Consider the following 27,509-nt stretch of genomic DNA (forward strand, 5'->3'; position numbering starts at 1 on the left):
GACAGTAAGAGTTCCACCACTAACTAATCTTAAATATTTAGAGAAATGCAGAATTAATTTGGAAAACAATCAGATCACCACCCCGACCATAAAATACAAAATCGTCCTTTATGTGACAGATACATGTTGCCGATACGGGAAGCATTTTGTTCTAGAATTTCATAAATGAACCGATAGACGCGTGTCATACATGTATCAACACTAAATATAACAATAATGAATCAAACACAGAAGTTATTAAGGCAAGTGGGACCTAAACGACCCCCAGGCGGCTACAAACTGGTGGAGAGACGGATACCACACACCTTGCTCTCTCAACATCTCAACGTCCAGGTTGAATGGACCTGAGCAGTGGAAGTCTCCTGTTGTTTAAACAACTTTTCGTCACACAGCCGCGGTATGAACATCGACTGGCTCTGCCACTGGCGCAAGACGCTGTTGCATTGTAACACATGATATGTTAGGTGTAAGATATACCAAGTAGCAAGTTTCCTCAGACCTTACACTCCCCATGACCTATAGAACGTAGTTCGATCACAGCAAATCTGGAAGAACTCAGAGTGTGAAAGCAATCATGATTTGGTTTCTGTCCAACATGTTTCTTACAGCTATTCCCCACATCCTGAGGTCATATCCCATGTTTCATTCACACACTCTGTACACCCCCACACACGGCTTAGCATAGTGATTCTACCACATATGCTGAGAGTCGTCACACCTCCATAGGCCTTAGTTTAATGATTCGGTGAGATGGCACCAGGAAGCAGACTGCATGCTAGGCTCTACAGCTGTGTTAGCGGTATAGCTAGGTACGGAGCACCATAGTTAGCCTACTTTAAAAATTCTCGATGAGTAAATCACATCTGTTGTGTTTTATGTTCCAGTCATGAATCTGGAGACAGTGCTGCTACCAGGATGCTGCCATTCTGATGATAAATCACTTTGTAGATCTTTTATTTTCGTCAGAATAGACAACTTACAAACAAGTACGTTATCGCCCCCTGAAGGCTGGAGTGGAAATAGTTTATCTCTTTTTTAAGTGCAATTTAGTGAGACTGTTGTACTTAACAGTCCTGCTTTTGGAAGCCGGAGTACCTAGAGAGACTAACGCATGCACAGAGAGAACATGCAAGCTCCAAGATGGGATTTGAACCCAGAACTTTCTTGCTGTGCCACAATTCAGCCTTAAAAACTGAAACAGTGACAGCAAATACATTTTACAAAAAGACAAAACTACATTTATTTCTGGAACAATCAAACTCAAATCTCTCATGTAAAATATGACTTAAAGATTTCATCACCTCTCCAATAACCAGTGTTTATTTGTTCCCTTATGAAACTGACACACAATCTAATGGTGTCCATGGAGGACGACAGCAATATATCCTCCAGAGTCTCTGAACCTAAAAGACATAAAAAAGCTGAAATCTTTGAATATGCATATTCATATTCAAGAAATGTCAATATCGTCACCTTCCTAAAGTAATGGCCCAAGTCATTTCTTTGTGCCAAAATCACTTTTGGCCCCCCCAAAAAAATCACCTTGTCTTTTTTGCCAAAATATTATTTGGGTAAAAAAATAAGTCACTTTTGGCAAACAATGACTTACGCCATTAATTTCTGAAGGTGGCGATATTATTCTTAAGCTGCCTTACTTCAGGAACTCAGTTGCGTGACTGAACACGTTACACAGATTAATTCCACACAGATTCTTTCAAAACTTAATTTCTGTTAGTTGTGATTATTTTCTGCTCACAGCACAATGAAAGATTAGAATATTCCACAAGACCAATAAAAAAAACACTTAGACAGAAATGTGGAGTTCATTAAAAACAAGTTTAAAACCAGCTGAAATGTTATTTTAAACAATGTCCTTTTTACCTGAAAAACGAGCCGTACTGAATGTGACTGTCCGCTGCAGCTAGGACACCTTTTACTCAAAAAGTCACTTTCTTTGTATGCATTTGCTGTGGTTCACAATGACTCTTTAAGATTCCATATAAACTAAAATCTAAATAAGCAGACCCTTTCAAGAACTGAAGCCATGCAGCACTGCAGCTCCTCCTTTGGGATTCCAGCTTACAGAGGCCTTGGATTGAGGACTTGATTTGTTAGCTGTACCATCCTCCTCAGAGTAATAGGATTCTGCCACATACTTGATTCTTTTTTGATGAAATCTTTACGCGGCTCATGCATTTTTGATTTGTTGATTTTTATCAGATCAATTCCATAGCAGACAACAAGCGGAGCAGAAGAACTCCAATATGTTTGAATCCTCTGCTGACTTTCAGTTTAGAAGACTTTCAATAAAACTGATGAGGAAAAATTAAACAACGCTCCAATCAGATGGATGGTACCTGGGTAGAACTGCGATACGGCACGTTGAAAGTTTTCACACCCCTTGAACCGGTAAAGTTTTTTTCTATTACTGTAATTATTGGGATTTGAAGTGAAATTGTCACAAAGTAATGCCTCAACGTGACGCTCAAATATGAAATATTCTATACAGAAATATATACAGTGCCTATAAGAAAACTGTTTGTTTTTCTTTTGTCAAAAATGCCACATTTTCTTAATAATGACTGATTTGTAAAAGCAATAAAACAGATAAAACATCCAAGTGGGTAAATACTTTTTATTGCTGCTATAGTCAATTTATTGAAATTATATAGAAAGATTAAAATGTAATAATGTGTTCTATATCAATCCTAGGGATAAAACAATGCACTCAATTTGAGTTTATTATGTCATCTGGTAAAACGTTTGCCATCTACATTCTACTGATTACATTGAACCGTTATCTTTGAAGAATTTCATACCACAAGGAAAGAAACCATGATTTATATAAGCCCTTTGCAGAAAAGAATAAACAGCAAACATGTTCCTTGGAATATAATGATCAAGATGAAATATAGTTGTAATTTAGAGAAAATGTTGAATGCATGACTAAATTAGTAATGGGACTTGATTAACATTTTTAATCAAATTAATTGCAGGACCTGTAATTAATCTTAATTTATTCAAAACCAAGACGCTGACAATATAAGTACGGTTTCCAATTCAGGCACCCTTTTTGATGCTAAATTGTTGAATAAATAGACATATGGGCTCAAGAACAAAGATATTTATTGTTTTTAATCTGTCATTTAGATCTTTCAACCATCCGAAGTTCTAAACTATCCATCCATCTTTCCAGTGTTTCATGAACTCCTGATAAAAAATATGGACGGTGGACGCTGACATTAGCATTGGGGACGTCTGTGCTGCTGCTACATGTTTAGCCTTGAATAGCTTCACTGATTGGCTAACTCCTTTTAGCACAACTTGAACACAACAATTGCTTCTTCCAGTGTCCAATCAGATCAATTTTTGAAACAAAAATTACCAGTGAGCCAAGAGAAGCAGCTTCGTCATCCATTGCTGTTGTTTGCTAATGTTGCTTGTGCATCAGACTTACAGGTATAACAAAATACATTAATATGAAGGTTGAGGGTGGAACCTTTGTATGTAAAAGAAAAAAACTATTTTTAGCACATTAAAATCCATGTAATTAATTAATCAAAATTAACGAGTCAAGAGCCCGGCCCTATATTAAATACAATAGAACACTCTCTAAAAAGTGTCTTTGAAATAACTATATCAGATGTAAATAAATTTTATTTTGTTCTAAAACAATTCAGTCATTTAATACAGCATTCAGTTAGACATTAGCGTTCTCATTATCATTACAGAGCATGAATAGAAACCCCACAATCATATAGATCAGTGATGAAGAAATCAAGCGCACCCTTTCACATGGAAACATGCACAAGTCATAACTGCTGCTGTAGTCTGCTTATATATCAGCTTCAATTCACTCCTGATTACATGAGAGACACGAGTAGACCTAAAATGTCAATCTATGTTATGTCTGAGCCTTTAGAGCACAAGTGTAAGTTCAATCTTGAGTCTTTGTGTTTCTGGATTACCACAATCAGAAAAGTAGTTTCTTCATCTGAAATATAACAACTGGCAGCCTTCCCCGCATCACGACTGGGTAAGCCGTGTCTTGCAAAGTACAACTTATTTATACACTGGAGACACAGAAGCACACATCATAATCAGTGCCAGGGCGTCCAAAATTGTTATGGAAATTAAGGACAAGGTGTGCACTGTGCAACTTTTTCGATAATATCAGCACAAAATTTACTAGAGACAGCGCTTTCCCAACAAAGAAACAGCAGGATATACTGTAAACACTCGACGGTTTACTCTTCTCCGAAACCACAAGATTAGGTTAGAAAGAGCAAGCAGTGGAGCCTCCACTCCTCTGATTGGGTTTACAGTGGCCAGCGCAGCCCGGCACAATCCCTCATATCTTATTTTAGCAGGTGCTCCTAGGCTGGAGCACAAGACCCTGCTTTGTGTATCATGTTTGCTGCATGATGGAGGATGGAGGATGCTCAGGGCTAGCGAGGCCCATTGGTTCCCAGGGGACACCGGAGCGAACAGCCGACTGTACTGCTGCCCAGGCCTGCCCTGCTTCCCAAGGGATGACAACAGACGCAGAGGAGAGGCAAGCGGAGCTATTTATAGAGCAGGTAAAAAGGAGAAGTAAGGGGAAAAGAAGTGACAGAGAAGGACGGATGAGTTGAATACAAAAGAGAGGAAAGTCTATAAGTAAATGACAGTGTACTATCTGTGTGCGCTGGTGTCCACTGAGAAGTAGGTTGATGTTTTCGCAATGACTGCTGAAACGAAGGGAAAGTCGTGACTCGTGGTTTAACCGGCTGCAGCGAAATTTCAACAAAGTATGGCTGGGCTTATTGATTTCTGGTTGGGAAAGTTCACCCAGAGGTTAGCTGGGTTGAGCAAAGAAGCAGAGCGAAAGAGAGCGGGGAAAATAGTAGAAATTTTATCAATATACACTCAACTTGCAGCCTCGGGAAGCCTCTGATGTTTTTATATCAGCCTTGCCCTCACTCCACTTTAATAAATAAAAGTACTTGCATTCTTTTTCATTTTCCCAGTCAGAGTGCGCTCCATCCGCAGGCCCCATGCTGTCAGCTTGAGCTGTATGTACGTCTCTATTTCACGCAGACGCCCTTTAATCATTTTCATCATTTCAGCGAGCTGACATTTCACATAAAGAGCTCTTATCATCCCAGGCTAATGCCTAATGATGAATGGGGATAATTACTGTCAGTCAGCATGTCTCACACCATGGTCACGTCGCTGTTCCTCCTTCAGAGAGTGCCTACCTTATGACAGAAAATAGACCACAATATCTATAGAAACACGTTAGGCAGAAATGAATACAGGTCATAATAAAAGTGGCCGTGACTCCAAGCCTTCAAAATGTGCAGCGGAGGGGTAGAGGAGTGTTCTTTGGTGATTCCATATGTCTACCACAGACAGTGCTGCAAGGCTACAAGAACAGAAACAGAACGATATTGGATTTTAGTGTTTTCTGTGCAGTTCTATTTGTGCAATACTTGCAGTATTTTTTGATCGCTGGGCCATGAAATCTGTTTTTACTCTGACTAATCAGTTCATAATTACAGAGTAGGTGGCCTTTTAGAGCAATGAAAGGTCTTTGAGAGCATAAGAGGAAGTCGGCCAAATGTGTCATCTATGAATATTTGCTTAGATACAGATAACAGTCTCACATAACATCATCGTGCTGCAATTTTAAATCAAATACCCAGGGTGCATTCACACCAGCCCCTTTTAGTCGGCTTTGAACCAACTCTAATTTGTTTGCCTATAAGGTCTGGTTCATTTGGGGAGACATGAATGTTCAATCGAACTCTGATGAGGATCAAAAATGTGAACTCTGGTCCGCCTAACAACCTAGGTTCATCTGAAGCCAACTCTGGAGTGAATGTGAATGTCTTACAGACCAGAGACCACTCCAAAAGCAGGAAACCAACTACAGTGCAGGGCATTCTGGGTAAATACAACCAAAACAAGCGTACAAGTCTAGCGCTAAAGGGAGAAATGTCTTATGGTTTTTTGTCAAGGACAAAACAAATCCTATAACTGCCACAATCTGACACCACTCTGACTTTTTTGCATTTTGTGAAGAAGGAAGTTGTGCTGTGTGTCTTCTTTGGAGGTTTTCATGTTGTCTCAATTAGTGGTTCTTAGAACAGTGCTACTACCACAGGCGAAGAGGGTAAACAGGTTTTACAAAGGTTTGGATTTGTTGACAGTGCAGTGTGAAAGTAAACCGGACCAGCTGAACATGTAACAAATGTTGCAACTTTCGTCCCAAATCTAACAGATTCTACTGAAGTATCGGGTGTAAAAACACCAGAAATACCAATTTTTCTTCAAATGACTTTATAAAAAAAAATGCATCATTACCTCCTATTTGATTAATTCTTCCTCACTAAAACAAAAAGAAAAAAAACTTATTGGAGTGTATTAAATATGAGATTATTTCTGTTGTTTATATTAGTTTCTAAGTGTACTATTTATTAATTGTTGAATAAAGTTAGTTTTTTGAAAGCTAGCTAAACATTTAGTTTAAAATTTAACTAAGGTTGGCTGAGCTAAATGTTCTCATACACAGTGAACGGCGCTGTGCTGAACGGCAGGGCGAACATCTTATGATGTTCTTAAGACTTGTGGTTGAAGAAGGTTCAGAGTCAAACCTGTAAGATAGCTAAGCTTTTCACCCAGCCAATGAAAGACATCTGACATAATATCTTGTTCGAATAGAATTGAAACATTACAATTTCAGCAATGTTTTAAATCTTATTTTAAATTTAATTATTAATTACATTTTTATGCAATTTAACATAGTGCAATGTTGTGACAGGTGTTGTAAAAACTTCCACTTTACTTCAAAACAAAGTTCAACATTAAGACCTAATTCACATAGACATCCGTCTTACTGCAATCAGTTGGTCTGGTTTACTAAACAGAGAGAAAGGACTCTTCTGACCGCTATTTTTATGTCCCTCGGGCATCAGATATGTTCTGTACGTCATAATAGGACTGCACTGCCATTTCTTATAAACCTATGTATTGCTCTTTTTTTTCTCTCTGAAAGTTAATTGCTCTCTTAAATGATAATAGGATTTCAAAGGCTGGGCTGAACAATTCTAGGCAATGTTTAGATTAACTTTAATGAAAGTAATGAAGGCTTTTCATTTACTATATGTAAATTCAAATGATTCCATAAAAAAACTAATTATGAAAACTAAGTTGGCGGTGAAGTCTGTTTCGATGACCAGTTGAAAGGTCTCTTTACAGAGGTTAAATGTTCTCAATAAGTTTTCTAATTACTTTCTACAGTCCAGATATGTGATGGGTTCATTGATAATGCTAAAAGCAACAAAAACTAAATACAGCTGGACATCACATGGCTCAGTGGTAGAGCAGACGCACCACATGCAGAGACTACAGTCCTCCATACACTTGTCCCTGGTTCGAGTCCCAGGTCATGTACTGCATGTTTTCACCTCGTTCATGTCCAGTTACAGTTGAATAAAGGCCACTAGTGTCATAAGAAAACCAAAAAAAAACAGTCAAAAGTTCTGTTTTATTCATACTTCAATTTAAAAGTGACTTTGGTACAGTTTCGGAACGATCAATAACTTCAGTCAACTGAAAAAGTACATTTTCTTGCAGTTGTGTGATTTTATCAATATTTTACCAACAAAGTTAATTGATTTCTGGTCTAGAAGGTTTATTCAGAGGTTAGTTGAGCTGAACTTATGATACTGACTGTGTCAAAAATGCTTATATTACATTGGAGTCATTTTCATACGTAGACAATCCGGTGTATGTGTTGTACTTGTGTGCACCACAGTAGTGTTAAGCACTACATCCCACTCAACCTTCTTCATGCCTGCATGTTTTAAATTTATGTTTGACAGTTTTAAGAAACTTTTAATTAGTAGCCCTTGCCTTCCTGGTTCCCTAGGGTTTAAATATTATGTAACATAGATGCATTTCCTTTGGCCACTGGCTGCGTGGCAGTACAAGGACCCATGTTTATGTTGCCTGCAGTACAACCTGCAGTAAGAAGGATAGTATGGGGAGATGAAATAAATACTACCACTACAGAAAAGAGTGGCAAGTTTCCATAACAACTATCAGATCATATGTGACGGCAAACTGATTCTGATTTAGTGACCAGATTTATTTATTTTTTTTAGATTTTAGAGATTGCTCAAGGCAATTTTTCTATTGCTATGAGCAATAGAAAGATTTCTCCCCAAGTGTTGGTATATGTCAGTTTCTTCATTTCTAACACTCAATCTGATGTAATGCTTCTGTTAATTAGGTTTTTCTTCCTCACCAGAATATTTAGTCAGAATGTGACACATTGTTGTAATAATTGAACAATTGGCATAAAAACTTAAACACACACTCTGTTTACTACCTCACAGGGATACATGGCCTGTTTTGTTAATCTACTATCACAGTGAGACAAGGAATAGATTTGTGAATAAAGAGGGATTGTATGAACATGAGGCAGTTGATGCAGACCTGTCATTTTCCTTCTGCCAGACTTGTCTAGTCCATGTTGAAATATTTTTTAAAGTGTTCAACCATGAGAAAATACAAACATACAAACTGTATGTGTTTTTATGAATTGCAATAGGTGAATCACAGACAAGGGGCTGATGCAAGACATTGAAAACCTTCCGTTAAAACGAAGTCAATCTCTTTTCTCTTTCTGTCTGATTTTTAAGATAACTTCACATAAAGTATCATTTTCTAAACTAGGATCTTTTATGTAGGTATGACTCTGTGTACATATTCCTGTAGAGATGTCTGGATAAACTGGCAGGTGAGTTTTTCTACTAATTCACTATTTAGACAAGACTTAAGTTTCTAAAAATCATTTACATATTTCATTTCTGTCTTGGTTTTTGTTTTTTTGTAAGAGGGAAAAAGTAACATTTCTATTTACCAGAATGTAGACTTTTAGTCAGAGTTTTTTTAAAGTTTGTAAAATGAAGGACTTTTCAGCATTTCAACACTATAAAGCACCAGTGATACTTTCTTAGACCAGTTGGTGAAGGAGACTGGTTGGTATGCGATTTATTTTTTACAGGATTTTCCACAAATATCAACATCCCATGGGAGAACATGTACCCATCCTCTTTATTGCAAAAGATACACGTTTTTATTTATTTTAAAAACTTAGATTTGTAAAATTTTTCTTACAACATGACAAATTTAGAAAATCTATAGTAGATTACTAATCAAAACAAGTCTTTGTTCAAAAGGTAATGTAACATTTATGATTGAATGAGTTTTATTTAGCTGGGCTGAGGGAAAAAATGGTTGTTTGGACTCTGAAGGTTGTAGACTCCTGGTTTAGCTGACAGCTCCATCATGAAACAGAAGACAGAACAGGAAGAGGTCTGCTTTGACCTGTTGCAAAATCTTATCTTGAAAGGCAGAGCTTCATTACTCTAACTCAAATAAAAACAACTTTGCTTAAAAATAAAACTAGGAGTGGAATATAAAAAAATGATCTGCAACATTCATTCTGATACATTTTTAGTTTCCTATCATATTCTTGTTGAAAATTCAAAAAGTTGCTCAAATATGTTTAAAAGACTATAACGTAAGCTAATTTAAAAAAATCTATTTAGGAAGGTTGTATGTTCAAAATGTATTTAGAATGGAGTCAAAGTGACAGATTGTTCCTTTGTTTAAAAGAATAAATTACTGTCAATCTATTTAAACAATTCAAATACACCCTAAATCAACTGGCCAAATATTATGCATAAAAACATCAAAGTTGGCAAAAATAAAATCCCCCCCCAAAAAATGACGGAACCCAAAGTCTTCTGCAAAAACAGCCGTCAAAGTATTTTTTTTAATCTGATCATTTACCTTCCAACTAATCCCTAAGAACAAGTCGACTCTATTTTTCAGAAACAGACTTACACCACCTTTACTGTGTAAATAATACATGTTTGAAAAAAATGTTAAATTCTGAGCTGATCTTTTATTTTGGTATAACCTACAGTCCCCCAGCAGTTTAGTGGGGTTTGCCTCACGGATCCAGCGCAGAAATAAAGCAAACAGATCATTAAAATTGGAGGAGATGTTACGGCTTGTGTGTTCAAAGCTGTTTCAAAGTATTTTAAACTATGGCAGTTGTGTTATTAAGCACATCTTATATTCAGACACCAGCTTCTCAAGTCATTGACCTGGCCATTTTAATATCCTTAGAAAAAATAAATTTGTTGAAATGTATTGTCTAAAATCAGTAGTACATTACTCATCATTTGTCACATATGTTGAAGCGTTTTAATTCCTATAAATTCTACACATTTTGTAAGTAAAGCAGCTCTGATTATTCACAGAGTGGCAGCACAAACCTGCAGTTTGACCTTAATAGCTGGAACGCAGCACTGGGAACCGGCTGGCAGGTTTGCCTGTGGTAATCAGAAAATAATAGACTTTCATTGGACCTGCATTAAACTTAATGAACATTTAAATCCTTTGAAGGATTAAAAGGAATTGAGAGCATTTTATCAGCAAATATCAGCTAGGTGCTCCCTCCGAATGTTTCTAAAGACACCAGCTGGTGGAACTTGAAGAAGGTGTGTTTTAGACAGCTGCCACCCCCTCTTTCCCTCTCTTGATCTCACTGTGTGCACTCTGCGTGCGAGCGGAGCGCTTCTCTCCGTCAGCCTCCATCACGAAGCAGCTACTTTGTTTTAAACTCATCTGCTGTTCGTCTTGTCAGCCTGCACCTGAGTGGAGGCCGTCCCTGCAGAAACACCTCTTCGTGACTCCGCTGAAGGGAGCATCACAAGGATTTTCTCCCAGGAAGAACGTGCCAACACAACCACAACACCAGCCCATTACCAGGCTGCCAAGCCTCGACTACAATCATTTCTCACATTTCAGCTCTATCCTCGGCTATCCCAAGGAGAGACCGCACACCCTGCATGCTAGAAAAGTGTAGAAACGTGTATTTACCAGCAGCAGCACGAATGCAATCACAGAGCACAGCAGAGTCAGCTCACCGCCGCTGATCTGTGGCCAGCCCGGCATAAGGATCTGATAAAGGTCTGGACGGCACACGGGAGAGGCCTCCACCTCGGGGCGCGTGGCCTTTTACCGCTCTGAGGACATATCGATCTGGTGACTCCAACATTTCTGTTGACAGCTGGCTAACAAGGTTGATGTCTTCATAGACACCGGTGACTGCAGGAGGAAAACTCTTGGAGGGTCAAACATCAGTAACCTGTGTAAAGAAAAACCAGGCAGGACGGGAGAAAAGGGAAATGTTTGCGTTCCAACCTCACTAAAAATAAAGACTCTCTCCTGAGGAGGAGAGGAGTTCGCTTTACAGAGCCTCGACTGTCAGTCTGAATGAACGGAGAAGAACCGTGTTGTAAATTTAGGGACCAGACAGAATAGTTTGCAATAGTTAGCTCATAAAAGTAGTTGAACGATAAAATGAAAAGACTTTCGCTCAGAAAGTCTGTGAAAGGTAATTAAACACATGATTAGTGATTAAAGTATATTGAGCTCAGATTATACATAGAACTTATACCAGATTATACATATATATATATATATACATATATTTTAAAACAGTTAGGATCCCCAATATTATTTATATATTTCTAATTCTCTATTTCCTAAATGCCCAAAATATTATATAAAATAATTCAGAAATAACCAACTAGTTTATGCATAGTTCCTTTAAATTTCAGTAATTTAAAAGACTGCCACTTAAACACCATGATTTAAGCCAAAAAATATTTTATTAAGGTATCTTGTGGAATTACTGGCCTTTAGTGACGGCAGTCAGACAATAAGTGGGCATCAGTAAAAAGGAAAGCCTGAAAGGTTCCCAACCTTCAAAAAAGGTCTGAAGGTTGGGAACCGTCGAGAACTGATAGATCCCACTTCTACATGAGTGGGGCTGAATGAAGAAAAGGTGTACCATTTCAAACACAAATAGGACGATTCCTAGTTGTTTCAGGTTTTAGTTTGTTATTGTAGTTGCCTGGCCAGTGCCTACCAATGCAATTTCGCTCGATTCTAATCTCACTTCATCGGCAGGCTTGGTTTTCTCCCATCACTCAGATAGATGCAGTAGAATTTCTACTGAGCCAATCAGCGAACAAAATAAGTTGTGAATGTTGTTTTTCTGCACTGTTTTAGAATTGTAGTCTGCCTGTACTTGTAGCAATGACAGAGGAGGAAGTGAAGGAAGCCGTTCAGTCCGTGACGGTCACGCTTCCAAACATCAGCATTAACAGCCGCTTCATTCAAATCGGCATTTCTTTCTTTGCAGTGGAGGATGGTTGTTTATAGCGCAGAAAATTTTCTGTAAGCTTCATAGAATCAAACTGCCGCATTACATACATCACGGACAATCGTTAGTGATGTAAAATGTAAAACTTCAACGGAGTCCTTCACCTCCAGGAATCAATCATTGCTCAAAGGCTGAGAGCCCAGATCCTCTGGGCGAGGAAACGTGTAGAACAACAAACTGGTTTATATCAGCCAGGCATTTAGCAGACAGTAAAATATGCACATGAAAAAAGTGCACAAAAGTGATATACTTTCTGTAAACGTGATAAAATATTTTATGGCGCATCTTTAAACTGAGAAAAATTGTATTAAAAACAGAAAAGAAACACATAGCACAATTCCAAAGCTGTTTGTCAAGTTTGGTTTACTGTGTGATTTCCCATTTGAAAGGGATAGTCTCTATTATGAAACTTAACTTAACTTAATTTAGCTGATCCATCTTTATTTTTGTATGATGGTCATCATAGTTTTTAGCCTTCCAGCCACATAGGATAAATACATTGTGAAATAATCAAACAGATTCCCACCCCTTTAAACCAATTATTCCAAAAGTATAATAAATAGCAAATATTTTATAGTGAAATTCAACACCAATACATAAATTAGCATATTTATCAACATTTTGTTAAATATATTTTTAGTCAAAATTCTATTCAACATTTATTCATTTTCACTTTCTGCCATAAACAATAAACACTGAGTGTATTTTTTTTTAAAGCTACTCGCTTGATTTCATTTGAATATTAAAACTGTTCAGTACAACAATCAATCAGAGTCCATCTGCTGCTCCAATGAGATTCAGGAAATGAGCGACAGCATTGTGAGGCTTACCGACTGTCCTTCACAGTTTGTAGAAAACTTTTGCACAGTTCTGACTTTACATGTGCTACCAGCACTGTTTGCTTCTCATGCTGTGGCACTTCTTCAAACAGGAGTGACAGGTCAGTCACACCAAAAGTACCTGCGCTCTCTGATGGCTAGGAGTTTGAGTCCCTCTGGTTCTCATCACTAAGAAGCAGAGAAGCTGCAGAAAGGTGCAGCAGAGGGGAGTGGCTACCTAGCAGTTCGCCAAAACATTGTTTAAAGCGGTTTAAGAGAACAAGGGACAAATGGATACCAAGGGAGGACAGAAGAAGGACAAGCGTGTTGTAGTGAGAAGAAAGAGACAAACAGGTCAGAGGACTTGGTTGCGGTTTTGATGAGACACTGTGGGTGTGCTAACATAGCAACACCAACTCCACGGTTGTTAAGAATGTTCCAAAACCCCGCAGTCGGAAAACCACAGCATGGCGACTGGAGACTGGACTTTGAATGCTTGTAAGCGAGCAGAGCTGCTGAGTGAGCTTTGAGAGGGATATTTTGGACTTTGGACCGCACTGGAGAAGAGGAGTTTCTCCTGAACGCTACTTAACTGTGAGTGTGTGAGCAAGTCTGGGTCCATGTTTGGAAATTGAGTTGTTGTTGTAATTATAAAATATAGAAAGTTACAGAGAAAAAAAAAATCATTATCTGGGTAAAATAAAAACCTGCTGCGAGTGACTTTTATTATTGAATGCAAATCTAATATGTAGGAAACTCAATCAGGGATAAAATAGAGTCGAAGCACGTGGTTTGTGTTTTGAAGACATTTAATTTAGTTTTTCAAAATGAATTTTGGTTTGTTTTAAATTGTGTTCAAATTAAGAACATCATTTATGTTAGTGTAAAACTGCTTATTGCATATTTGGTCATTAGAGTGAATAGTGAATCACTCCACAAAGGCCAACATGTAGGAGTGATTTGTTTTACATAATAAATATCCCCAAAACATCCATCCTTCCATTTTCTTACAGCCTTGTCCCTAGTGGGGTCAGGAGGTGCTGGTGTCTCTCCAGCTAACGTTCCGGGCGAGAGGCTGAGTCACCCTGGACAGGTCATCAGTCTGTCGCAGGGCATCCCCAAAACAACCCACCTGAATGAGTAGGTATTGTTGATATAAAATAATTAACATCTGGGCTCCCAAACATCAATTTATACTTGGGTTTTATCACCAAACCAATTTGGTTTATAATTTTCTTTTAAATTAATAAGAAGCTGATAGTTGATTTTTTTGGAGGGGGTAGCGGGGGTGGGGGGGGGGGGGGGGGGTCATTGTTTTGTCATTTGAGAAATGCCTAGTTTAATCAGAAACAAAATTATTCATTTAAAAATCATTTTAAACCTAAATCTATCAGGGGTATGAATAACCTCAGCTAAAAATCAAGAACTAAATTCTACTTGAGTCGATTTAAAAAGATTTTCACTGATCCCAAAGGGAATGTAAATAAGTAGCCACATGCACTTTAAGTCAGCACCTCCTAAAACAGTCGATAAATTCAAAATGTATTTTTATTTATACAACAGAAGCCTGTAGCTATATACGGAATACACACTCTCTGAATTCAGTGATTTTTAAGTAATTGTGTTTATCGAGCTGAATATGTTCTCTAATACCATTCTGCTCACAGTCATAGTTAAGAAAATAGCCTCATTTATCAAATTAAAAATACATTTTCAAAATGACCTTTGACCAGATATTAAACATACTTTTTACCAAGTTCAAATGTTCTTTATTGGCCATAATAATCTAACCTTAAATGTCATGATTTCATTTGCTGGAAGCAAAAAATCATAAAAATGAGCAGAAATAAAGGCTTGAAAAAAAGTCATGTGTAGCTAATCTATTTAATGAGTTTCCCTTAATGATGGAGTTACTGAAATACATAAACTTTTCAATAAGGCTCTAATTTATTACAGACATTACAGGACTACATTAAAACACAGGAAGGTAAATATTCAGAGCAGACTGAGGCAGGTAATCTACGTTCAGATGATAAAGTTTTTTATGTGTGAAAAGCCACATACTGATACCAGTAATCTGTGTTAAAATTTGAAGCATAAAAGGCTTTGGGGCTGAAAGGTATCCTGTCAGAGAGGCTGCTGAAGTGTCCTTGAGCTATGTGGCTTAAGCAGCTTCGCTAAGCGTAATAGCCGAGAGGCTTTTTCTCTCTCTAATGTACGGAGATGAGGTTTCCTCTCTGAGCTATTAACCGAGACGTAGTTTCTTTTCACACAATGCTGCTAAATACAAGCCTGGTCTCCTGCTGACTAGAAGAGTTGAGTAAATGAACAGCTGTGTCTACGTCCACGGCAGCAGCGATCTAAATCAAACACTTTTTTTTTCAGCGGACAGATTTGTCTTTACATTTTCTTGCTGAAGGAGAAGAAAAAAAAAACTATCCTCCCAGCAGTGTAGTTGCTTTCAACCTCGGTGTTTTTGTTTCAGTTGCTTCTATATTTCATCCTCAAATCTTAAAATAAAGCAGATAAAAAAAAAACAAATTGCCACACACTCTTCCTGCCTCTGGGTCCCTATTTCCCCAGTTGGTCGTCCTGCAGCAGAGGTACGTGTTAATAATCATCCACCTACGGTTTGCTCATTAGCAGCGAGTCCTGTTCTCTGCGTGGGTCTTTTCATCTTCCTCAGAACGAACGACAACCTGAAGGAAAGCTCGCTATCCTCCTGCTGCACGTGGCAGTGAGAGAAATCAGGAACAGCGCTCGCAGATAGAAGGGGCTGTGTGGAGAAAATCCTGATTCCGTCTGCGCTCACACCAGATGCCTAATATAAAGTACATTTGGCTCACACATCACCTGACCAAACACAGATTCAAATATAAGTTTGCTGTCAGTCTCTTTCTTATTGGCAATCTATGATTTATCTAGGGAGTGATGGCCTGTGGGTTTTTTTTTTATTTATTCCACATTTGAGTTTAATCTCATGTTTTTGAGAGACAAATGTGCACAAAACTATTCCCATATTCTTCTAATGTCAAACAGCTCAAATTTGCAACTGAGCTGTTAAGTCTGGTCACGCAATAGCACAATAAAAATCATGGCGGCAATGGATGTAAATACTTACATAAGACACTCATATTTCCGCCATGGTGCAAGCACTCATCCTCTACCAGAAAAGACGTCTGCATCTTCTTCAGGCATTGGAGCATCAAACTCCTTATACTTGCGAACGGCTACAAATGCGGCGTTTTGGGGGAAATTGTACTTGACAATTTTACAGAAGAGCTACGGATTCAACACTTAAAAGGACAAACCTAGCTTTTGATGAAACGTGCGATGCTGTGAGAGCTCTGGTGGCACCAGCTGCATATTGTCCAAGGAGGCCGGTGTGAACAAATAAGCTGGTATGTGTACGCAAATTTCAATACTGTTGAAAAACCACCTCAACCTAGGGCAAAAAAGTTTTATCAAAAAATCTGATTTTTTTTCAAATTGCTATGTTTCCATTAAGGAAATTTGATTTTGGGATTTCAATTTGAGCAATTTTATGGTCAGTGAAAATGCATCCAGTGAGGTGTTTTCTAATTTGTCACAGGATGCTCACAGTAGAATTTCCCCTCCCTCACCTGTTGCTGGACAATGTCAACTAGAAATGCAGAATTTCTCAAACATTTCACAACATATTTTAAAGAAGAACAAGATTTCCACACGTTACCAGAGAAACGTAGGAAGATCTCAATTTAGCTGATTTTTATACTGCAAACACAACATTCTTCAGAGCTGAAGATGTTATAGAGGTAAAAAAAATTTACATTAGCGTGGATTAATGTTAAAGGTGTGCAGAACAATAGGCATGACAGCCGTTTATTCAGCCAGGCACAAAAGGGAGTTAGACTCAAGAGAGTTAGGACATAACACAGCAGTTTCTCCTTTTCATCCTTTTCAGAAGTTCAGTTATGCCTACCATGCAGCCGATTGGATAGCTGGGATACGATAAAAGTGCTTCAATGGGGAAAACACCCTTAGTAACGGCAGCCACATTAATGTGCAACTATGTTTCACTGCAGAGCTGTGTAACACCGGTTTCCATCTCTTTCTCACAAACACACATAAGGGAGAAGATGCCTGATAAATAATCAATGATAAATCATAGAAATGCTACTGTATAGTTACAATAAATAAACTGTTTAACAATCAAACACACCTCATGGCAAATCAGAGCTTCCCCTCTCCAGTATTGAGTTAATCACATGAAGCTGAACTTGGGGAAAAAAAATCAAACAGCTTCTGATATGGTTGACTACTCTGTTTTTAAGTGTGGACATAAAACCAGTTTGAGAGCTTTGTCTTGTTTTAGTTGTGTTATGTACGGACACCTCTGTCTCAAGCAGGATTTAAGTGAATTTGCAGATTTTCTGTGAGGTAGAGGGAGGAATATTTTTTGGAAACATGTTTTGTTTTACGATAAATATTTCAATTTCATGACAGTTTTGATCTTCAATTTATCCCCGTATTAGACAAATAATTTCTACATTATTTATAATTGTGAGAGAGGAATCGGAGCCAGCTAAAATCTGAAACGGCAGGTCAGAGCTCTATAAAATCGGTGATCAAACAGTGGCGAAAAAATCTCATGTTGGTAGTTCTTTAAAGACACAAAGGCAACAAGCTCTGAGACTCATCGTTCGACTGACGTTGTGAGTATTTATACTTATAGCTACTTTAGCAGGTATTTATTTCTGGTTAGGTGTTAAGTATGATCACTGTGTAGAGTCGTTCTAAAAACCTTCCATTGTCCAAGAATAGCGTGCTAGCTCCCTCGTCTTTTAGCTTATACTGACGAGACGGAATTAGAATTTCTGCCTCGATCTTCCAGATACTCAAATATGAGACTGAAGAAAAATCATCAAACTCGGATTTCTATCAGAGATACTGTCAATGCACGCTCCATTTATTCATGTCTGTTTATCAAAAATAACAACTATATATATTTTTTTATGATTAAATAGAAATTTACATGAATTCAACAATTGCATTATTGGAAAAAAAAGGGGGGGAATTTGTCGTTTTCTTTCTCATTGATTCTTTTTAAATCACATGCAGCACATCAAACCTATATGTGAAAACAATGCAATGAGTGCCTTCATGATGAAGTAGGGACACAAATATAAACTCTAAAACAGACACGCAAGTCTAAAATTGCGAACGTTGTACGAACGACAAAAAAAAAAACTGCATTGACCAAACCGGTTATTTCTTTTATTAATCGGATAAATTATAAGATGTAATTGTCATCTCTGTATGCTTTGTTTCACTTCAAAATCTTGTTTAATTTCTATCTATTTCAGAACTTCTTGGTTTACTTTTCACAGATATTGTAGATGTATTTTTTTCTTGTCGCAAGTGGCCTTACAATTATCAAGACATCTGAGACAGTAGAGTGTAAGGGGGGCTGCTGTTACGATCATTGTTCATCTAAGTAGTAATCCATTTAGAATTGAGTGCCACTCTTTTGTGATGCATACTTTTAGTTTTGCCACCTCCAAAAAATAAAATAATACCATATATACTGGCTCCAAAGACTAGTTTTGACTTTTGGTATATGTTTTTAAATATAGCCCATTTTTATTCTTTTATAAACTGAGCCTTCTGTCTTGTCAAGGATTAAATATACTTTTCCATAAATAGGAAGATTCTTAATTGTGGCAAAATATTAAAAATGTACGTAAAAACAGAATAGATAATGAAAATGAAATAAAGAAAACAAACCTAACAAGGTTCTGCACTCAATCCCAGCTGAATAAATATTCTACCTTTGACTTTCTACCATGCAGTGGACTCTGTGCAAGATTCAATATTCCTCTTTTTTGTTAAGAAAACAGACATAAAATAGTTTTTCCAAACATTATTTGATTTCTATTTTTATATTTTGCTTCCTCGTGTCCAGACTTCATCTCTGCACATATAAATTAATCTGCACATACAGTACAAATTTGGCTTTGGTACAAATAAGATCAAAAGTATAATTCAGAACTTGGTCGTCAAGAAACGATCGGCTGTTTACATCTACGTACAAGGGAAGATTGAAGCAAACCTAGAATATATACATTTTATAAAACAAAGAAGAAAGACAAAATGGCTGGCGGCCCTCGCCTGCTCTGATGTCCTCCATACACAACCTGGTTCATCCAGTGTAGGGGCGTTTGAATGCCTGCCTGTTGTGCAGCGAGGTTTTGCTTGAAGCCTCTGCACCAGTTAAATTTCAAGCTCTTCATTCGTTCCAAAGATGAATTCCTCCATTCAGTGGAAATTAAATATCTGCAGCCCAGTTAAAGTTCAGTTTTAAGCAGAAGCAAAGCAAGAATTTCTTTCCTTAACTTATTTTTATAAATTTCATAGGAAAAGAACTTACTCTCTTTCGAAATCTATGATTTAGTTTTTGGTCCAAATGAGACTTAAAATGTTTTTTTTTTTCTTTGTTTTAAACATAACTAAAGCAGACGTTTTCTTTTCTTTTACTTGCCCGAGTTATTTTGTATAATGTTGAAATCAAATTAATTTCTAATTGTGTGGATTAAAGATAAACCACTGCTCCATTTGAAGTTTTGATATTAGAAATAAAGTGCTTAGAGCATAAGCTAAAATAACTTATTTTAGTTTTGAATATCAGTGTATCCCTGAACACTTTCTCTAAACATATTTCTTACAGTCACAAAAAGTTCTGTTTAGCATCAAAGTCCAACCTTGATAGATGATATTTAGTGAAGGCAATTTTTATGGCTTTGCTTCCAGATTTTTCTGCCCTTCTTTTCACAGTTTGCTATCGGACAACAATAAAACATTCCCACGGACGCATCTTCGTCCAGTCTACTCCGAATTCACAGTTTGTGGCAATGCAATGTTTCAATTAAACTAACCACTGATTTCAGACCTGTGGAGATAATAAGGACAACTATAAAATGACTCCTTGTCTTCAGACTCATTATGAGTTTGTTTACAAAGAGAATCATCTTTCAAAGTTGCCGACTTTAAGCAGGAAAGGGAACGTATCCGCGGTCAGATATTCAAATGGTCATTGTTCAAACAAGAGCAGTGAAGGAAAAGAGGGCATAAAATTTCATACAGATAAAATCTAATGTGATTTTGCAGATATAATTTGAAGTGGGCCTGGATCTCTCCACTGTGACTTTTGTAAAGCGGAAAAGAAGCAGCCTTCGCTCCATGTTCTTGTAAGTATTTACAAAGTTCCACACTTTTTCAGATTTATTTTAGATTTGTCCAACGGGCATAACATAAAACTGAACATTTGGATGAAAAAACACCAACCTAGTTTAGGTCTTCTGATTTCCCTACATTTGAAACAATTCAATACCAAAACTAATTTACAATTCAGTGGTTTGGTAAATGGCTTTTTCACATCTATTTAATATCTATGCAAAAACTGGAATCTTTGGATTAGGCTTAATCTCGTAAAGTAATAGTAAAATAGATCACAGCTTTTGCCCGATTACACCTTTATTTAATTTGTAAAACTCCCAAAAATGAGTGCCAATACTTCTTTGGCATCAAAATTAAGTACTTATTGTCCTTTTTTTTTTTTTTTAAGTAGAGTAATACAGTTACATTTTTAATTTTGAGTGAGTGCAAATTTATTTCTGGAAAATGGGTTGGATAAAACGTTATGTTTTGATGCGGAAAAAAATGTACAAATATTTCTTTTTGTACATTTTAAGAAGTCTGGAAAGTCAAACATTTACCATACTCAATTTTCTTATTCAGAAATGAAAGACAGTTAAAATAAATTCCATATATTCCACACTTTTTAAGAACGCCTACAGAAACCTTACACTTTTGACATCACATTTCAACCGAGTACTAAACTCTTTCTTTCGTTCTTGCAGTGGTGCTGAAACTGGACATTTTCTTGACTCTGACTCTTGAACCTAAACTGAACGGAATAATGAAATATATCAGGGGACTTTGGGCGGTGAGGGACATCAGCTGAACAGGTGACAAAAACAGATTTGCGTCTCCAGGTGGAAAGATGCGGGGCAGGAGGGGAGATGAAAGTACACAAAAAAGGCTGCTGGAAACAATCCATATGAAATGAAAACACTGGGGATACACATGAAGAGGATGTCCTCGGAGAACGCACAGAAGAAGACGCGCTCACGTCACTAACACCAAACACATGCGGCTGTGACCGTCGCTCGCGCGCGCAATCACCAAATAGGCAATTTCAGGATCAGTTCAAACATACACAGATATGTTCAAAGTTGTTCTGGGCAAACTTCTGCCTTCAGACGTACGAAAACACTTTAGAGGATGGTTTAGCTTTAAGCTTCAGAAGAGTACAGAGTGCCAGTCTTACCCTCGTTGCTGCTGGTTCCTGCGGCGCCCACAGCCCTGAGTGATATAGTCCACAGCAGTATCACCGCCAGCCCCGGATCTGAAGCCATGGTTGATCTCCCTCACACTCCGCCAGTCTCCCTCTTGCCGTTCTCCCCCTCTCTCCTCCGCTCCGTCTTCTTTCTGCTGCTCCTCCGTGTCCCCGGGTTGAAGAGAGAGTGTTCAGTGTGTGTCTGGCTGTTGGGAGTGAGAACCTGCCTCCTCCGCGAGCTTCGGTCTGCCGGCTGCCTCGCGCGCGCGCGAGCACATACGAACACGGACTTTCGGCAAGCTGCCGTGGGGTGGAGGGGGGAAGAGGGTTAGCTCGTCCCTTAGAGGAGCGTTAGCCAATCAGAGCCGCACGGCACACTAAACACTCGCGTGTTCACCCCACTTTCTCCATCCCACCTGCCTGGCCAACTCTGATTCTCTGTTTATCTCTCTGGGTCATGAGTTCGGCACACTGCACCACTCTCTGTTATTTACCCTCATTTGTCACTGGCTCAGCTCTCGCAAACACACGCCAACATACACACTCTCACCTAGCCCGTGGCAAGTAACTGACTGTGGAGTGAACCCAAAAACAGCATCATATCTGCAAGGCCAAATGGCATTGATCGGTTATCAGTGTGCTGCGCTGCACTCATATAGGAACCTGAGCTGTGTTCAGGTGTAGCACAGTGTGACTCAACGTGCTGTTAAATATGTGTGTGTCTGTTTGATCTCTAGATCTATTCATCTACTGAACCACAGATCAATGAACCTGTCCTGATCAATTGCTTTCTGCTGTCCCACTCCACACAAACACCTTCATAGACCGCTGCAGTGGCAGCAGGATCACACAAATGGGCTTCATTACAGGAGGAAACTGAGATTTTTTTCCCCCCATTACTGTAGCTAAAATCTGCATTTGACTAACGTGGTGCAAATGATGTTTAAGGATGTAAAACTGCTCAAAGATGTTTCATAATACGGATCTAGCCACGCTGCAGGAGGGACGATGTTACAATGCCAACACAATCCTCTCCATCAGAACCAGGATCACATGACGATGAATTCTCCACATAACTTTATTAACAGATGATGACATCCTGATGACATTTTACTTATTTATAAGTATGCTGTATACTTAATTTGTGTATTGTTGATCTCATTCATATTTATCTCTCGCTATGGATTTTCATGTAATCATTTAGTTGTAGAACAAGCATTACTAGTGCATGTCTCAATGGCCGTAGTATCAGTTAAAAGAAACTATTTATGTTCTAGTATGAAAATAAACAATGACAAATACAAATCCAAGATTTCTAACACAACTGTTTGCAAGTGTGAAGAAAATCAAGACTTCAAGTATATCCGTCTCATACTGCTGCATATTTTTGATTTTATTTGTTTTTCTTAATATTACCACGAATTGTATTAATAATAAAAAATAACAATCCTTTTAACGGGCTGCACACTACCAACTTCTGCCACTGGAGAAGTTGGTAGTATTGTTGCCTTGAAGCAAGATGGTCATGGGTTCAAATCCCAGCCTGGGGTCTTTCAGCATGAAATTGAGCATGTTCTCCCAGTGCATGCATGGGTTCTCTCTGGGTACTCCAGAGTCCTCCCATAGTCCATGTGTCCAACAGCTGGCTGTTAGGTTAACTGGTCTCTCTAAATTGCCATTAGGTTTATGGGATGTGCTTGACTGTTTGTCCTATATTTTTCTGAGTTGGCCTTTGATGGATTGACAACGTCTCTAGGTTGTACTCTGCTCCTAGTACAATGACCTCTGGAGATAGGCACCAACGTCCCCGATGATTGTTTCTCTCTCAACATGTCTCTGTGCTCTAACATGTATAGACTCAGTGTTAGTGATGTTTGTCCAGAGGTCTTCCAGCTAGCTGAGTCTTCAACCGAGCAGTACAGACCTTCAGCTTTGGGGTGTAGAAGGAACTGTTGCAACTTCATTTCATGAAGGCGATAGAGGTTAGTTAAGATGACTGTCAAGCCCAAACTGAGGCAGAGTCATGTGTGCCAAAGTCCTACCTCCCTCACCCTGTCCTCCCCCACAGAGTTGGACACACAGGGGGTTTCTGTGTGACCTTATAATGGCTCCTCCACAGAATCTACAGAGTTATTCCTGTGTGCAAGTCAAAGACTTCAGCAAGGAAGCCACCGACCAGCTGAAGCAGAGGGAGCCGCGTTGTATTCAGCTAAAAGTAGTTATGCTCTGTTGATGTTTTATTCCTTATCTGCAATGTGTTCATGTGTGAGGCTCTGTTTCTTTACCACTAGGCTGCACTGTCAGTCTGCCAGTCTAATAGGCTGTGAGGACAACAACACCGTTATATTCACCCTGACGCTGCAGTCTTCCAGGAACAGACGAGGGGAGAAGAGAGAGGAGGCTGCTCTCTGAACCTTTAACATCATCAACACCCCAAAAACCAACCAAGCAAAAACAGAAGAAAAAGAAACTAAAGAAATCCCTGACTTCTGTCACCATGTCATGACTACGAGGATTTATGAAAGGGGGAAAAAAAGACACTTTGTGATGGGAAAACAGGGCAAAAGTCTGAGCGTAAGAAAGATGTTTTCAAACCAGAGCAAAAATGTTGCAGTGATCTTTTTGATATATGGCCCAGAGAACTTTCACCAGGCTTTTCTGAGACTGAGAGCTTTACTGTAGTGAAGCAGAAAATACTTACAAAAGTATCAACATCGGTATGTGTGTTACAACAACACACCTCAATGTATTTCTTTACTATTTTATTTGATAGACCACAACAGAGGAGTACACAATGTACATTGGCTGGATACTGTATAGAACAATATTCACTGAAGGAGCCATCTTATCTGTGTGACTGGTATGTTGGGGCAAAGACGGATAAACCGCCCAGTTATCTGCTAAAGTTCTACCCAGTCAGACCCATTTGGTCACATTTCCCTGACCCACTGAGTTTCACATATTGCCGTCCGCTTTAAATGGGACTTAGAAAAGTGTTCATACTGTTCTACAGGCATTCAGACCATCTTCTGAATTATTGTTCTGCCTCAACATTCCAAGAGTGGAGATAAGAAAGACAATTGAGGTTAGCTTCTGCGGTAGCTCCATATTAAGGTACATTTGATATTTGAATTTTTAATATACAAACTTTGAGAGATGGTGCCAAGTACTTGTGAGTGGTTCTGGTCCCCAAGACTCCCACAAATACCAGGGATCCACTGTGAAGGGTGAAAAAGCGTCAGCGCTGTGATTCTACCTTTCCTCCACAGTAATTCATATTATAGTCATGGTTTCCCTGCATGGGGATCAATTCCTTTTCATCAGCTCATTTGTGTAAAGAGGAGGTGGTAAACAAAATAACAAAGAATAAGTCACAAACATCAGGCTGAAGCTTGTAAATCTCATGGGTAAGCAACCTGACAAGAAGTTTTAATACAAAGTGAAAAGGTGACAACATTGTGGAGGTCATTTGGGTCTTTCGCAACAACTGAAGCAGTTTGTCGAGGAAAAGTTGTTTTGTATGGATGCTTTATTACACACCATCCACACACACACACACACACACACCTACACACACACACACACACGCACACGCACACACACGCACACACACACACACAGAGACATCTCAAGCTTATTAAAATGGTTCCCCATGGCTCTCTGCTCCTGCAGCAAGTATTTTATAACCCTTCTTTCAGTACACAATATATACATCCAACAAAAGCTTCACAGTTTCAGCAACACAGTGTGCGCCGCGGCGCATGTGTACACAAGAGCCCTCGAGCCAGAAACCTTAATAAATCCACCCGGGTTAGCCCGGGAGGTCCGTGGGCCGAACTTGGCATTAAAACCTTATGGTTTGTGTCTGCATGTGTGACAGTAGGTTTGGGCAGGACTGTATGCTGGGGAGTAGACAGATGGTGGGGGTCAGTGTGTGCTGCATGTTGTGGGGCTCGCTGGTGTGTGTTGGCTAAATATAGCGCCGAAGAAACAGAGCTGCTCAGAATCCGGTCACTGACTCTGCTGCCGCGATCGTCTCACTTCCCGGGTCAGTTCAGCTCCATTTGTTTCACCTCTGTGGAACTGAGACGTTTCAAACCATGCAAGTTTATTTTAGATTATGTTAATTTTTATGGCTAAAATTGACTCACTATAAAATGACAGGAAGGCAGATATTCTAACAAATGTTGTAAAGTATAAGTTAAGGTGGCAGCAACTTTTAGTTTGTCTCGGTTACTACGGTGCTGTGAAAAAGTATTTCGATCGCAGATTTTTTTTTGTGACACCTGAATGTTTTATATGAGTTGTGTCCAAAGTTTTTGTCCTGAGGATCACATTATTTAATAAAACAATACTTTATGAAAAAATGGTTTTGTCTTCACTTCTCCTTTGCACTCTGTTCTGGTTGGTTGAACTCATGTCCAACTGTTGCTCTTAATTTAGTCTTAAACTAATCTTAATTCATTCAAAGCTAACTTGGCCTCCTCTCAAAATCTTCAGTGCAAACCCTGGTCTCACTAAGCATACACATTCACACTGGACTTATGTTTATTCTTTCATATTCTGGCAAGTAATTCACAACCTATTTTGGTGCAAACCAATCTCAATCAGCTGAAAGCTAATTCGGTCTCATTGTCAAATTCTTATTAAATAAACCTGGTTATCATTTTGATGAGTATTAATTTTATTCTTAGTTGTTTTATTCATTTATTTTTGTTTTGGTAGTTTATTAGTTTTCATTATTCTTCAAGTTTTACTTAGTTGAGTGTTATCTCTGTGTTTGATTAAACCGGAGAGTTAAATTATTTTTGGAGAGAAGTTGTTTGCGTTTTTTCTACGTATGCTCACAGCTCTGCTTCTCAAGATGCTCAGTGCTGAACTGACATCCTTCATCTATTGTATATAAAGCAGATATTCATAAGCGAAGGGTTACAAAGCCATTTTTTTGAGGTCAACTTGTGAGCAAAGCAGGCCGAGCATTTATTTACTAAAGAAGAAAACGTGGCCCAGACCTTCAGTCAGGTTTCAGAGCTCATCACAGCACCAAGACAGCACCGGTGAAAGTCGCCAATGATTTTCCTCCCTGCCTCGGATAATAGCTGTATCTGTACTGTTAGATCTCAGCGCTGCTTTTGATACAGTCGATCACAGTATTCCTGTACAATGCACCATCTGAAGTCACTGCTGACATTAACTTTCTGTTCTGTCACTTTTTTCTCTTCACCGACGTTATACCTGGTGTTCTGTGACACCTTCCTGGAGGGGTCCATCCACTGAGCTGCTGCTGTCAATACTCTCATGTTCTTGATCCATAAATGATACACTTGGCCCTGTGTCTCTGTGTTTAGCCTTCTCTCCTCGACAAGTAAAGGAGCTATGTTATGAATGAGTGATGTTCTTTTAATACTGGCTCAAAGGTTATCTGTTTAGTTGTTTCTCTTCAACAAAAACAAAAAATAGTAATGGAATAACAGCTGCCATAACCCCTTTAATTTTTGTTTGACATAGAAAGTGCTACTGGAGCGGTACTTCTAAGTTTTTTACTTTGTGTGTGTGTGTGTGTGTGTGTGTGTGTGCGTGTGTGTGTGTGTGTGTGTGTGTGTGTGTGTGTGTGTGTGTGTGTGTGTGTGTGTGTGTGTGTGTGTGTGTGTGCGTGTGTGGGCGTGTGTGTGGGCATGCACGGGCGTTTGGGCGTGTGCACGTGTGTATCTACCTGCTCTGACTTCTCAAATCCCGGCCAGTGGCAGCAGATGGCCGCTCACACTTGGGCCAGGTTCTGCTGGAAGTTTTTTCCTGTTAAAGGAGAGCTCTCCATTCTGCTGCCACCCATGTGTGATCAGTTTAAAGAATGGGGACACCGTTAACGACGCCATCCAGTTGAGCTTTCACTGACTTTACAGGCTTGTTTAGGAGGAGAGGTTGATGCCAAATCAGTGAGTCCAGGCAGTCAGGAGAGCATCTATAAAAGCTGTTACCAATTAAAGAATAAAGTAAACTTGACTGTAGATATATTACAGTT

The 27,509-nt window shown here is 38.7% G+C and overlaps 1 protein-coding gene across 4 annotated transcripts in view; it reads right to left on the reverse strand.

Annotated features, from left to right (window-relative positions):
- The window catches only part of epha8 (EPH receptor A8), a 128,052-nt gene extending 106,236 nt beyond the window's left edge, over nucleotides 1–21,816 (reverse strand). For all 4 annotated transcript variants that reach the window (XM_023325024.1, XM_023325023.1, XM_023325022.1 and 1 more), the window contains exon 1: nucleotides 21,482–21,816. In XM_023325024.1, the coding sequence (XP_023180792.1) occupies nucleotides 21,482–21,569 (88 nt within the window). In that variant the 5' untranslated portion in view covers nucleotides 21,570–21,816. The remainder of the gene's footprint in view (nucleotides 1–21,481) is intronic.
- Nucleotides 21,817–27,509: the final 5,693 nt, after the last annotated feature.

The sequence above is a fragment of the Xiphophorus maculatus genome, chromosome 20 (assembly GCF_002775205.1).
Source record: "Xiphophorus maculatus strain JP 163 A chromosome 20, X_maculatus-5.0-male, whole genome shotgun sequence".
In the NCBI taxonomy this organism is placed as follows: domain Eukaryota; kingdom Metazoa; phylum Chordata; class Actinopteri; order Cyprinodontiformes; family Poeciliidae; genus Xiphophorus; species Xiphophorus maculatus.